Source organism: Hydra viridissima, unplaced genomic scaffold, assembly GCF_058129835.1.
Source record: "Hydra viridissima isolate aposymbiotic clone 2 unplaced genomic scaffold, HvirCarnegie_v1 scaffold_93, whole genome shotgun sequence".
NCBI lineage: Eukaryota > Metazoa > Cnidaria > Hydrozoa > Anthoathecata > Hydridae > Hydra > Hydra viridissima.
The window spans coordinates 27,885-41,910 of record NW_028324363.1 but is presented as its reverse complement, the minus strand read 5'-3'; the positions used below and the strand labels follow the sequence as shown (position 1 = coordinate 41,910).

General features: G+C 35.7%; 1 protein-coding gene across 2 annotated transcripts; it reads right to left on the bottom strand.

Annotated features, from left to right (window-relative positions):
- Nucleotides 1-3,227: 3,227 nt before the first annotated feature.
- On the bottom strand, nt 3,228-11,146 carry LOC149875948 (uncharacterized). Of its 2 annotated transcripts, XM_090075981.1 has the most exons (5): nt 11,075-11,146; nt 4,394-7,414; nt 4,071-4,136; nt 3,753-3,809; nt 3,228-3,596 (listed from the first exon to the last, which is right to left on the bottom strand). In XM_090075981.1, the coding sequence occupies exons 2-5, from the start codon at nt 7,383-7,385 to the stop codon at nt 3,277-3,279; spliced, it is 3,435 nt and encodes a 1,144-aa protein (XP_089932107.1). In that variant the 5' UTR covers nt 7,386-7,414; nt 11,075-11,146; the 3' UTR covers nt 3,228-3,276. The 2 variants fall into 2 exon arrangements, with proteins under 2 accessions (XP_089932107.1, XP_089932106.1); XM_090075980.1 differs by having other exon boundaries at nt 4,394-11,140.
- Between the last annotated feature and the right edge of the window lie 2,880 nt (nt 11,147-14,026).

Here is a 14,026-nt window from a genome sequence, read left to right as displayed (position 1 = left end):
TTAGACAGTAAAAATCCATAAAAAGCCTCGATACTTTGCTGAAGAAGATGACTATATGCAACTTTTTAAAATCGTGAGCTATCTATATCGATTTAGGTCCTTTTTGAGTACTTTTTCAATGGAAAGTTAGCGCAGTTTTCCTCTTTTAAGATTAGATTATGAAGCTTGACATAATAAAACACAAAACTAACAAAGGCAAGATAAAATATAAGGTAGTTTTCGAATGTTTTTTCAAAGCAAAATTAGCGTAGTGTTCCTCTTTTAAATCTAGATTATCTCAAAGGTAGATTTTGAATAGTTTTTCAAAGAAAAGTTAGCGTAGCTTTCCTCTTTTAACATTAGCTTATGTAGCTTGACATCACAGAACACAAAAACATAAAATAAAATATAAGACAAATAGATGTAGCTAAAGTTAGGCTGCATAAAAAACCAACAACATAAAATATCTACTAGGCATGTTTAAATTGAATTAAATAAAACCCTTTGCGCAAAAATAGAGAGTAAAATGCATAATGTTAGAGAGTAAAAGTGCATAGAAAGCCTCGCTACTTTGCTGTAGAAGAAGTGGATGACTAGATACACTTTTTTAAACTTGTGTGCTATCTCTATCGAATAAGGTAGTTTTCGAGAGTTTTTTCAAAGCAAAATTAGCGTAGTGTTCCTCTTTTAAATCTAGATTATCTCAAAAATAGATTTCGAATAGTTTTTCAAAGAAAGGTTAGCGTAGCTTTCCTCTTTTAACATTAGCTTATGTAGCTTGACATCACAGAACACAAAAAGATAAAATAAAATATAAGACAAACGTAAAATGAAAAATAGATGTAGCTTAAGTTAGACTGCATAAAAAACCAACAACATAATAATCTAACAGGTATGTTTAAGTTGAATTAAATAAAACCCTCTGCGCAAATATAGGTATGCTAGAGAGTAAAAAGGCATAAAAAGCCTCGCTACTTTGTTAAAGGTAGTTTTTGAATAGTTTTTCAAAGACAGGTTAGCGTAAATTTCCTCTTTAAAGTTTAGCTTATGTAGCTTGACATCACAAAATATAAAACTCAAAAAGACAAGATAAAATATAAGATAAACGCAAAATAAAATATAGATGAAACTAAAGTTAGGCTGCATAAAAAACCAACAACATAATAATCTACTAGGCATGTTTAAATTGAAATAAATAAAATCGTTTGCGCAAAAATAGCTATGTTAGAGAGTAAAAGTGCATAGAAAGCCTCGCTACTTTGGTGTAAAAGAAGTGGATCACTAGATACAACATTTTAAAATCGTGTGCTATCTCTATCGATTAAGGTGGTTTTCGAAAGTTTTTTCAAAGCAAAAATAGCGTAGTCTTCCTCTTTTAAATCTAGATTATGTCTAAGGTAGTTTTTGAACAGTTTTTCAAAGAAAGGTTAGCGTAGCTTTCCTCTTTTAACATTAGCTTATGTAGCTTGACATCACAAAACACAAAACTCAAAAAGACAAAATAAAATATAAGATAAACGTAAAATAAAATGTAGATGAAGCTAAAGTTAGGCTGCATGAAATAAACGGGTAACAATATTTTTCTATGTATGTTTACATTGAGTTATATAAAATCCTCTGCGCAAATATAGGTATGTTAGAGAGTAAAAGTGCATAAAAAGCCTCGCTACTTTGTTAAAGGTTGTTTTTGAATAGTTTTTCAAAAAAAGGTTAGCGTAGTTTTCCTCTTTTAACATTAGCTTATGTAGCTTGACATCACAAAGCACAAAACTCAAAAAGACAAAATAAAATATAAGATAAACGTAAAATAAAATACAGATGAAGCTAAAGTTAGGCTGCATAAAATAAACGGGTAACAATATTTTTCTATGTATGTTTACATTGAGTTAAATAAAATCCTCTGCGCAAATATAGGTATGTTAGAGAGTAAAAGTGCATAAAAAGCCTCGCTACTTTGTTAAAGGTAGTTTTTGAATAGTTTTTCAAAAAAAAGGTCTTTAAAGTTTAGCTTATGTAGCTTGACATCACAAAACACAAAACTCAAAAAGACAAGATAAAATATAAGATAAACGCAAAACAAAATATAGATGAAACTAAAGTTAGGCTGCATATAAAACCAACAACATAATATTCTACTAGCCTAGTTTTCCTCTTTTAAGTTTAGATTATGTAGCTTGACATCACAAAACGCAAAAAGGCAAGACAAAATACAAGGTAAACGTAAAATAAAGTAGAAGTGAAACAAAAGATAGGTTGCATAAATACAAAAACTGCATTGCCAAAAATAGAATTTGTTGTCTAGAAAGACTTTTTAAAGTTTGTTTCTTTCGTCTATTGACTTAGTGAATCGCGATCTGGTTTTTCTTAGGCGCGCTTGTTTCTTAGTTGTTTTTTTTTGTAAAGAAAGTTTATTCAGACGTTTTTTTTACGCAACTCCTTTAACATTATTTTTAACAAAGTATTCTTTTATACGTGTTTACATTGAAATAAAACCCTTTGCGTAAATAGAGATAAATTAGAGAGCAAAAGCCTCACTACTTTGCAGAAGAAGAATTGGATGGCAAGATACAACTTTTTAAATTCGTGTGCTTTCTCTTTTAAGGTACTTTTTGAATATTTTTTCAAAGAAAAGTTAGCGTAGTTTTCCTCTTTTAAGTTTAGCTTACGCAGCTTGACATCACAAAACGCAAAAACCAATAAGGCATGATAAAATACAAGATAAACGTAAAATAAAATAGAAGTGAAACAAAAGTTAGACACCATAAAAAAAAAACAAACAAAAAAAAAAACATAATATACTTCTATGTATGTTTACATTGAACTTAATAAAATCCTTTGTGTAAATATATGAAAAAATAGAGAGTAAGAGTTCATAAAAAAAGCCTCGCTATTTTGCTGAAGAAGAAATGGATGTCTAGATCTTTTAAAATAAGGAACTTTTTGATTTCTTTTTCCGAAAAATGGTTGGAGCAGTTTTCCTTTTTTAAATTTCACTTATGCAGTTTAACATCACAGAAAATATTAATTTGCTTTTTAACAAACTCTTAAAAACATCAGAAGTAATTCTAAATGCAACTCTATTAAAAGTGTTAACAGAATAACAAAACGACTTTTTTTTTTTTTTAAAGATAAAAAAAGTTTGAACTATCTTTAAATAAGAAATGTGAGAACAGTTTAACAGAACTTCTTGTTTATTATGTATTTAGCGAAACAGATAAATATATTTGCAAAAGCATAGAGAAAACAAACTACACAAAAGGCCCATCTTTATTGCCAAACTGAACAAACTTTTCTAAACTACATAAATGGTCTCACTATATTGCCATATTGAACAAACTTTTCTAAACTACCCTCTTTTTGAATTTTTAGCTTCATGTTTTTAATTTTGTCTTTAATATGGCTTCGGTAGGAGTACTTTTGCAAGACATGAATGAGCTTGTCACTGCTATGATTTGCCAAGATGCCAAGGTAATCTTTGTACGAGCAACTTGAGCTTACATCTGTAAACACGTCTTGCAAGATGTATGCCAACACTAAAGCTGCACATCGAGGAAAACTTCTGGTGTTGAACCATTCGTTGTGGCCAGGGCAAGCATTCAGCTTTTCAACTATTTCATCTAAAATTTTACAAACTCAAGTCATAACACAAAGAGATTAAATCGAATATTCATTTGGTTCTGAAGCATGACAAGATTAATTTTGTTTTTTTATTTGTTTTTTTTGTTGACCTTATTGTTTGCACTGATAGCAATAACTGGTTTTTGAAAGATTACCTAATTGGCATTGGCTAACTTCTGCTTTGTTTTCCTTTGTTCTTGGCTGAGTTGATCCTGAAATAAAATAAAACCATGTTCATTTTTCTAATTCATAAAAAAACCATCAACAGTTTCTAAGTGTTAGAGATAATAACAAGCTGTGCATGATTTCTAACGGTGATGTTTCTAACTTCATCATTAGAAATCGGGTAGACACAACTTTCTAAAAGTGCACTTAGCAATGATGGCTAGTTTTTATTAACAGTTAACCATCTGAAATTGTGCAAGAAGAGGTTTGTGTTTATATATGTTTGTATAAATTAGGTTTTACATTACCGATGTGTTCTTGAGTAAAAGATGGCATTTCCAACTTGATTTTTTTTCTTCTTGGATCTTTTACTTCTAAAACATAATCAGTTTTAGTATCATTCACTTGTGTAAACATTTAAGCAATCACAGAATTAGTCCTGCAACAAATACATACACACTTCTGTGTTGTTTTTTTTGTTTTTTTTTTTGTTTTTTTTATTGTTTTTCTTTTTTTTTTTTTTTTTTACAGCTTTAACAATAACAATAGGGCAAGGAGTTAATTTGGGCATTTTTATTTTTTGAAAGCGTGTTGAGATTTGCATAAAAATCAAAAATCAAAAAGAATTTACCTCTGGATGTACAAGCAAGACTTTGGCTAAATAGACTACCAACAGATTGAACAGCACCAGGTGAGGGCTGTTTTTCAAGAACAGTACCAGCCTGTTGGACTGGAACAGCTGAAAGAAACAAACTGGGTTTGGCCATCGTTTGCTGACGAGCAACAAGATTAGGAGCCAGAGGAACAGAAAAGACCTCTTTTGAAGGATTAAAAACAACTTGCAGAGAAGGAGCAACATGAACAGGTTTGGCAACCACTTGCTTATGAGCAGGTTCAAGAAGAGCAGGTTCAAGAAGAGCAGGTTCAAGAAGAGCAGCTTCAGGAGGAGCATGGAAAACACGTGTGACAGCCATAAGATTATCTTGCTGTGAAGCAACATTAGACACTGTTTCCAGCAGAACAGAAAAGACCTCTTTTGAAGGACTGAAAGCAACTTGTTGAGCAGGAGCAGCAGAAACAGGTTTGGCAACCACTTGCTCACTAAAGTAAACTGGAGAAAGTTGTGCATGGTGTTCAATAAAATCCGGTTCATCAGGAAATAATGTTAATGCAAGAGGAGAACAAGCTGTGCCAACAGGAACAGCTAGAGTCTGATCTACATCCATACAAACAGCTTGTTCATTAGGAACTAGTTGTGCAAGAGCAGAGGATAGTTCAAGAACTGGACCAGCGATTGTTTGTTCAGAAGGAACAGACGAAACAGGAGTTGAGCTAGGTTCACACAAGAAATCTACAACATGTTCGTTGCTGTCCTCTAAAGGAGCATTGTTTTCTACAGCTGGAGAAAATGGAACCACTGTGGTACAACCGAAAGTAGCAGCACATTCTTCAGAGTCAGAACCGGAGTCTGAATCTTCCTCAAAAATGTCCTCAACATCATGAAAACCGTACTCCTCTGCATTAGTTCGGAGCCAGTCCATCACATCCTTCTCCTCCTTTGGTGGTCTCTCAGACTTTTCAACAGTCAAAGACTCTATGACTCCGAAGGACTGTCCGATGCCCAGGGCAAAGCGCAACTCCTCTGCAGCGTTCCACTGGGACACATAAAAGCTATCCATTGTGTGTCTGCTGTGCTTCATGTAGAGTGTAGCAAACCGCTCGCGATCTTCTTTGCTGTTGTTGGCAAAGTAAGTGGCTATCGAACCGCGAATGCAAGTGGGAGTAAGACGCTTCATGGGAATGTTTACTTGGCTTTTTCTGAAGCAGGACGTCAGGCTAGAGGTGATAGCAGAGGAACCCATCTGGTAAACAGGCACTCTAGTTGCACCTAGTGTCACACCTTCGTCTTTGTTGGCTCTCACCGAAGGAAAAAGGGGCCTGTAGCAGTCGCTCAACTCCAAAACAGTCTTGGTGTCTGCAGCCATGTAGTGAGAGTCGTTGACAAGAAGGTCTCTGTATCTCAGCAAATAAATATCGATCAACACTTTCAAGTCGTTCGGCACTAGAATGTTTTTGGCTCCGTACTTGTATGCTGTTTTGTAGCGCTCTTGCACAATGCAATATCCACACTCACTCTTCTCAGCAGCCATGTAGTCTCTAATGTTTAAAAGAGCAATGTTAGATTTTCTTAAACTGTTAATTACAGTGACAGAGAGCAGAAGATGGTTTCGTAGAGACACAGCATTGTCTCTAGTCAGCGGAAGAGACGCCTTTCTAATCGATTCCACTAAGTCTCTTACGTATGCAGACTTGCCATATTCGGTCAGCAAACTGACATTGATGATGTTGATGCTTTTTCTTCTTTTCACAAGGCTCCTCCTCAAAGAACGAAAGGGCCTCAGCACTTTTCGCAACTCATCCACCTTGCAGCGCAAACGTCGGATGGCCTCATGAGAAAGTCCGAAATAGACGTTTCTGGCTTCACTGAAACGAAACAGGAGACAAAGGGAGACGAGGCGGTTGTACAACGTGTGACAAGACATGGCTTTTGTTTGGTCAAGTTCACTCAGCTTGGAATTGAGCTGAATTTTCTTAAAGTGCAAGGAGAAGTATCTATCCTCCAAAACATTGGAATTGGTGAGGGCGTTTGGGTGCAGCGTCAACGTGCTGTCACAACAAGTCAATATTTCCACAACTGCATTTTTGTAGATCTTTGCTTGTGACCAAGTGTTGTTGTTGGCTACCACAAGCCACTTTTCAAAGTCTCTGAAGAGCTCATCTGCTGACTGGTAATAAAAGTGAAAAGCATCTTTGTCCAGCTGAAACAAGAGTCTCTTTTCTTCGGTCAAGACATAGGAGCTGGAAACCAAGTGCTCTAAGGAATCGAAATCAGAGTCAAGGACGGATTCGGTGTTCAGCTCTTTGTTTTCTACAGAGGTGCATTGGTTTGCAGAAGGAGCCTCGGACGAACCAGCAACTGGTGAGGGCAAGCTTAAAAGAGGATCAGAGGAAAGAACCGGAGAAGAAAAAGAGGAGGAAGGCCCAGGAGCAGAGGATGCAGAGCCTGATGCAGACGCTTGTTCAGCTACTGGCTTAATACCAAAGAAGGCAGGTCGAATAAATTGAGGGACATAGAGCTTCTCGTTGTCGTATCGCTTTGCCTCTGCAATCTTTTGTTTGATCATCTTGGAATCGTAGAAATGAGTCTCTTTCAAGTGTATGTCCAGTCGGTCGTAATACTTCCAACATTGCAAACAGGGGTAAGGTTTTGGACAGCCGGACTTGCGTTCGAGACGAGCATGCTGAAACTTCCTGACCATTGCAGAGTAAAAGATGGAAGCTTCATCCAAAGTCCAAGAATGATCTTTTTTAGTCAAGTGTCTTTTAATGCTTGTGGACGAATGTTTGCACAAAGGCATCGGACAGCTAACAGCGTACCTCTTCTTGGTACCATAGAAAGGTACAACCCTGTTTACGGAGCCACACGCTGCAACTAATGCGGCCCTGACTTTGTTTTTGAGCTTTAAGTCTCTCTGTTCTTGTGACTGCTTTCTTTTCTTTTTTTTTGCTTTAGAGTTTGGAGAAGAAGCAACAACAGAGTTGTTTTCTTGTGAAGAAGACATGTTCAGGTGTTTGTTTGCAACGGTTTTTGCTAAAAAAAGGAAACCAGTCAGTGAGAGTTTTTTTCTTCTGCCTGCATCCAATCCTGGAATGTTTACAACTGCAGGGAAGAGCTGTGTTTTTTCGAATCCTCTGCAAAAGAGAAAAAAAGAAAGAAAAGAGAGCAACAAGAAGAAACAAAGTTTCCACTAGCAAATGAAAAAGAATGAGAGCAACTAGCATTACATGCATGGTGGCAGCAGTGATTGCTATTATGAGAAGGAGAATGAGAAAAAAAAAAAGAAAAAGAAAAGAAACAAATAAATAAAGAGATGGAGTTTGAGAGGATCTCGCAACCATATGACTCAAAGAAAGAAACTGTGTTGAAAAAAGGCAAGAGAGGGCAAATAGAACTTGCTAACAAGGACAAATGACAGACATAACTACAACAGTAACAACTCTCATTGCAAGCATAATAACAACAGCATCAGCATCACTGACTCAGAGAGTGTTGACATAACAAAAAAGAAAACAAAAGTACAAGCCAAGTGGGGGAACATTAACAAACACTCATTGCAACTATAACAACAACAACAACAGCAACAGCATCACTGACTCAGAGGGTATTGATAAAAAAAAACAAGCAAAACAAAAACAAACAAAAAAACAAATAAAAAAACAAAACAAGCAAATTGGGTGAACAGTAACAACTCTCATTGCAAGCATAATAACAACAACAGCATCAGCATCAGCATCACTGACTCAGAGAGTGTTGACAAAATAAAATAGACAATAAGCAAGCAAAGTGGGTGAACAGTAACAACTCTCACTGCAAGCATAATAACAACAACAGCATCAGCATCAGCATCACTGACTCAGAGAGTGTTGATAAAATAAAACAGATTATAAACAAACAAAGTGGGTGAACAGTAACAGCTCTCATTGAAAGCATAATAACAACAACAGCATCAGCAACAGCATCACTAACTCAGAGGATATATAAAAAAACAAACAAACAAACAAACAAAACAAAAACAAAAAAAAACAAGCAAAGTGGCTGAACAGTAACAGCTATCATTGCAAGTAAAATAACAACAACAGCATCAGCAACATCATCACTGACTCAGAGAGTGGTGATAAAATAAAACAGATTAAAAAACAAGCAAAGTGGCTAAACAGTAACAACTATAAATACAAGTAAAATGACAAAAGCAGCAACAGCATCACTAACTCGCAGGGTGTTGATAAAAAAAAAAAGCAACAAACAAACAAAGCAAGCAAAGTGGGTGAACATTAACACTCATTGCAACTATAATAACACCAACAGCAACAGCATCAGTGACTCAAAGGGTGTTGATAAACAAAAACAAAGGCACAAACAAAACAAGCAGAGTGGGGGAACATTAACAACACTTATTGCAAGCATAATAACAACAACAGCATCAGCATCTCTGACTCAGAGAGTGTTGATAAAATAAAATAGATTATAAACATGCCAAGTTTGTGAACATTAACAAACACTCATTGCAACTATAACAACGACTACAGCAACAGCATCACTTACTCAGAGAGTGTTGAGAAAAAAAACAACAAAAAAAACAAAAACAAAACAAAACAGAAAACAGAAGTACAAGCCAAGTGGGGGAACATTAACAAACACTCATTGCAACTAAAACAACAACAACAGCAACAGCATCACTTGCTCAGAGGATATTGATAAAAAAAACAAACAAACAAACAAACAAAACAAGCAAAGTGGCTGAACAGTAACAGCTATCATTGCAAGTAAAATAACAACAACAGCATCAGCAACATCATCACTGACTCAGAGAGTGGTGATAAAATAAAACAGATTAAAAAACAAGCAAAGTGGCTGAACAGTAACAACTATAAATACAAGTAAAATGACAAAAGCAGCAACAGCATCACTAACTCGCAGGGTGTTGATAAAAAAAAAAGCAACAAACAAACAAAGCAAGCAAAGTGGGTGAACATTAACACTCATTGCAACTATAATAACACCAACAGCAACAGCATCAGTGACTCAAAGGGTGTTGATAAACAAAAACAAAGGCACAAACAAAACAAGCAGAGTGGGTGAACATTAACAACACTTATTGCAAGCATAATAACAACAACAGCATCAGCATCACTGACTCAGAGAGTGTTGATAAAATAAAATAGATTATAAACATGCCAAGTTTGTGAACATTAACAAACACTCATTGCAACTATAACAACAACAACAGCAACAGCATCACTTGCTCAGAGGATATTGATAAAAAAAACAAACAAACAAACAAACAAAACAAGCAAAGTGGCTGAACAGTAACAGCTATCATTGCAAGTAAAATAACAACAACAGCATCAGCAACATCATCACTGACTCAGAGTGTGGTGATAAAATAAAACAGATTAAAAAACAAGCAAAGTGGCTGAACAGTAACAACTATAAATACAAGTAAAATGACAAAAGCAGCAACAGCATCACTAACTCGCAGGGTGTTGATAAAAAAAAAAGCAACAAACAAATAAAGCAAGCAAAGTGGGTGAACATTAACACTCATTGCAACTATAATAACACCAACAGCAACAGCATCAGTGACTCAAAGGGTGTTGATAAAGAAAAACAAAAGCACAAACAAAACAAGCAAAGTGGGTGAACATTAACAACACTTATTGCAAGCACAATAACAACAACAGCATCAGCATCACTGACTCAGAGAGTGTTGATAAAACAAAATAGATTATAAACAAGCCAAGTTGGTGAACATTAACAAACACTCATTGCAACTGTAATAAGAACAACAGCAACAGCATCACTGACACAAAGGGTGTTGATAAACAAAAACAAAAACACAAGCAAAGTGGGTGAACATTAACAACACTCATTGCAACTATAACAACAACAACAGCAACAGCATCACTGGCTCAAAGGGTGTTGATAAAATAAAGAAACAAAAACAAAACAAGCAAAGTGGGTGAACAGTAACAACTCCCATTGCAAGCATAATAACGACAACAGCAACAGCAACACCATCACTGACTCAGAGAGTGTTGATAAAATAAAATAGATTATAAACAAGCCAAGTGGGGGAACATTAACAAACACTCATTGCAACTGTAACAACAACAACAGCAACAGCATCACTTACTCAGAGAGTGTTTATAAATAAAACAAAAAACAAAAACAAGAAACAAAAATACAAGCCAAGTGGGTGATTACTAACAGCGCTAACAGCAGCAACAACAGTGTCTTTAGAAACAACAAACAAGTACAACAGCAACAACTGCTTTTACAGAGTATAACAATAACAACAACATGGCACTAACAACAACAAAAGGGTTGGAATAAAAACCTGTAGGCAAAAGGAGAGCTGCATTCAGACAAGATCGATTACAAAGAGGCTCTTCTTTAGGACAGAGGAGAAACTGCTTTTGAGGGACAGAGGGACTTTTGTTGTTGTTGTTGTTGTTGTGCAGAAACCAACAAACTTTTATTGAACCGAATATAACCGAATATAACCGAAAGTCTTGTTTGCTTCTGTTTTGTGCCATCAAGAAGGGAAAACAAAACATCACAAAACAAACGAAGCAAACGAAACAAACAAACAAACGAACGAAACAAACAAAAAAACGATTAAATAAATAAACAAACAAACGAAACAAACAAACAAACAAAAACAAATAGGAAAAACAGAAAACGCAGTACCGAAACCTCGCCATTTTTATCCTTCCTCGAGCTTTCTTTGGGCGCCAAAGACCGAGAAAGTTGAGCAAACGTGACGTTGAGGGGGGGGGGGGGGGGTACTTAAGGCCAGCAGACCGACCAATGGCAAGCTTAGGAGAGACCCACGTGAATGTTACATTTTCTTTCTATGTACGCTGAATCCGCTCAAAGTCTGGAATTTCCAGCATTCACGTGTCATCACTCCAGCCACCAGATTGGCCCACACTTTGCACACTTTCAAGACTAGAACTTCACTTAATCACAAATTGAGCCAAAAAAAAACTAAGTCTCGCATGGCGACAACTTTTCCAAAAGCAAACAAAGGCAAACAAAGGCAAACGAAGGCAAACGAAGAAAAAACAAAAACAAGTAAACAAAAACAAAACCGAAAAGGGAGAGAGAGCAAGTCGACTCATTTCTTTCGACTGCCTTAAACGAGAAGTCTAAAACGTTTAAAAGTTGAAAACTAAGTTTTTTAAATGAACTGCACCGAAAAAACTTTACGACAGTTTAGCTGGTTAAAAACGCAGAGGAAAATATTTTATAAAATTTAAGCGTTCTAAAGATGTCCATTTTTGTTTTTGTTTTTTTTTTATTTTGGTTTGTTTCTGGTTTGCTTCTTTTTTTTTTTTTAAATTCTAGCGATCGAGCATATTTGAACGGTTTCATCAACCTGTTGGCGCACGTGCTCGAGAGCTAGAACTTTGATTGCTTTTGTTGTTGAGAATTGAGAATGTCCGAGCAGGTTTTTTTATCGATTTCATCGCTTGTGGCGAGGCAAAAATCAAAACGCTTTTTGGACGAAAGAAAGGAGATTAAAAGGAAAAAAGAGAAGAAAAAAAAAAACAAAAAAATAGGTTATGTGTCATAAACATTTATTTTCTCACGCGATGACGTCTAGTTTTGTTAGAGTAATTAAAATATGGTATCAAGTTTGTAATTTCTATCTTATTTTTAGTTACGGATAATTGCCAATTATGTCACGTTTAGTATACACAACGCTGTTTTCTTAATAGCAATATGATACAAACAAGTTATAAAAAAAAAAAGCGTTCGCTCGATCTTCCTTAGTCAGTTGAACAAAAAGAAATTTTCACAACATATGATTGATTTGGTTGTCCTAGCAAGCTGTTTTAGCAAACGACTAGAGGTTGCAACTGTTGTTCATTGAAAACGAAAAATCTAGCGTCAGCAAGAAATTTTTGAATACATAATGTACACAAAAGTGGCACTAACAAATGAAAATGTAAAAAAAAATGTTTACCTTGATGCCAGACTCGCAGAGATGTTGTCGCTCGTTGCTATCGACTGCGAACAGCTTTGTTGTTTTTCGAAGTGCCTCTTCACTCTACTTATAGCCGAAGTTTTGGCTTCGAAAAAAAATACGAACGTCGTTAAGCTCAACGAGCTGCTTTAATTGTTGTTCGTGCGAAAACGAAATGCTTAAACGGATAAAAGTGTTGGCGTAATTACACTTTTCGACCGCGATGCAGTTTGTCAACAACTCTAGCGTACTTTTTTGGCTCGTGGAGCAAAAAAGCCTCATGATAATAGCAAAGGCTTAAAATGTCTTAACATGTCAGCAAAGGCTTAATATGCTTAATAAACTGTGGGTTAAGTTTTTGCGGTGCAGCTCATTAACAACTTAATTTGCAACTTGCTGGCACAAGCAAACGTTTATGACTTCTCGTTTAAGACAGTTGAGCGAAATCAGTCGACTCACTCATTCTCCCTTTTCTGTTTTGTTTTTGTTTTGTTTTTTTGTTTTTGTTTTTGTTTGTTTTTTTTTTCTTTGTTTGTCTTTTGTTTAAAATGTAAAAAACTCGAAAGGAAAGTTGTTGCTTTGTTTGCTTATTGAAAGTTTTCGCCAGTTGCAAGACTTAGTTTTGTTTTTGTTTACTTATTAAAATATCGAGGAAAATATTTGAGGACATCGCATTCTAAAGGTGCCTTTTTAATAAAACATCTAACGATTTAGCTTTTAACGTTATGCTCAAAAGAATGCCCGTTTCGGTTTCTTTTTTCTTTTTTTTTTTTTTTTTTTCCTTTGTTTCAATTGGGCAGAGTGCTCATTTGAGCAGCCCGCCCATGATCCAAAATTAGGACTTTTCTACGAGATACTTTTCATGGACTGTTGTAATTTCAGCAGACCAACACAGTGACTAGTTGGTAGTGTGTGTTAGTTCCGCTTTCATTCACGGTTGAGCGGACCTGTTCGATTACTCGAACATTGGTCACGTCTGGAACGTGAGAATGCTAGAGTGCGTTTTACTAACAATTTTATCGCTTGTGGCCAGGAAAGCAAAACTTTCCGTTTTTGTCTTTTGCATTCTAAAGGTGCCTTCTTAATAAAACCTCTAACGATTTAGCTTTTAACGTTATGCTTAAAAGAATGCCCGTTTCGATTTCATTTTTTTTTTCTGTTTGTTTTTGTTTTTGTTTTTTTTTTTCAATTCGGCATTTTAAGGGTGCCTTTATAACAAGATCTAACGATATAGCGTTTAATGTTGTGCTCAAAAAAAAAAAAAGTGCCTTTTATATCTCTCAATGGTCTCCAACGATAAAACTGCCGACCAATCGCAACGATTAAACAGCCGACCAATGGCAGCTCAATAGTCTCCAAACATGAAACTGCCGACCAATGGCAGCTCAGTGGTTTGAGAAGTGAGATCATTCGATTTCGTTTTATTATCTCCAGTTTGAACTAGTGCTTGGCTTTTATAAAAATTGTCAAATTTTGCCAAGCAAATCTTATACGAAACGCTACTTTGATGTCAAACCTTCGTTACTCCCTATTCCCTTCTAGCGGAGGGCCGGCTAAAAGCTAGAAAAAAAGAGAGAAGGAAACTTTTTTCTTTTTTTCTTTATCTTTTTTTTTTTTTTTTTTTAAGAGGGGTAGGGGTGGGGGGGGGGGGGGGGGAAGGAGTAAGAGAA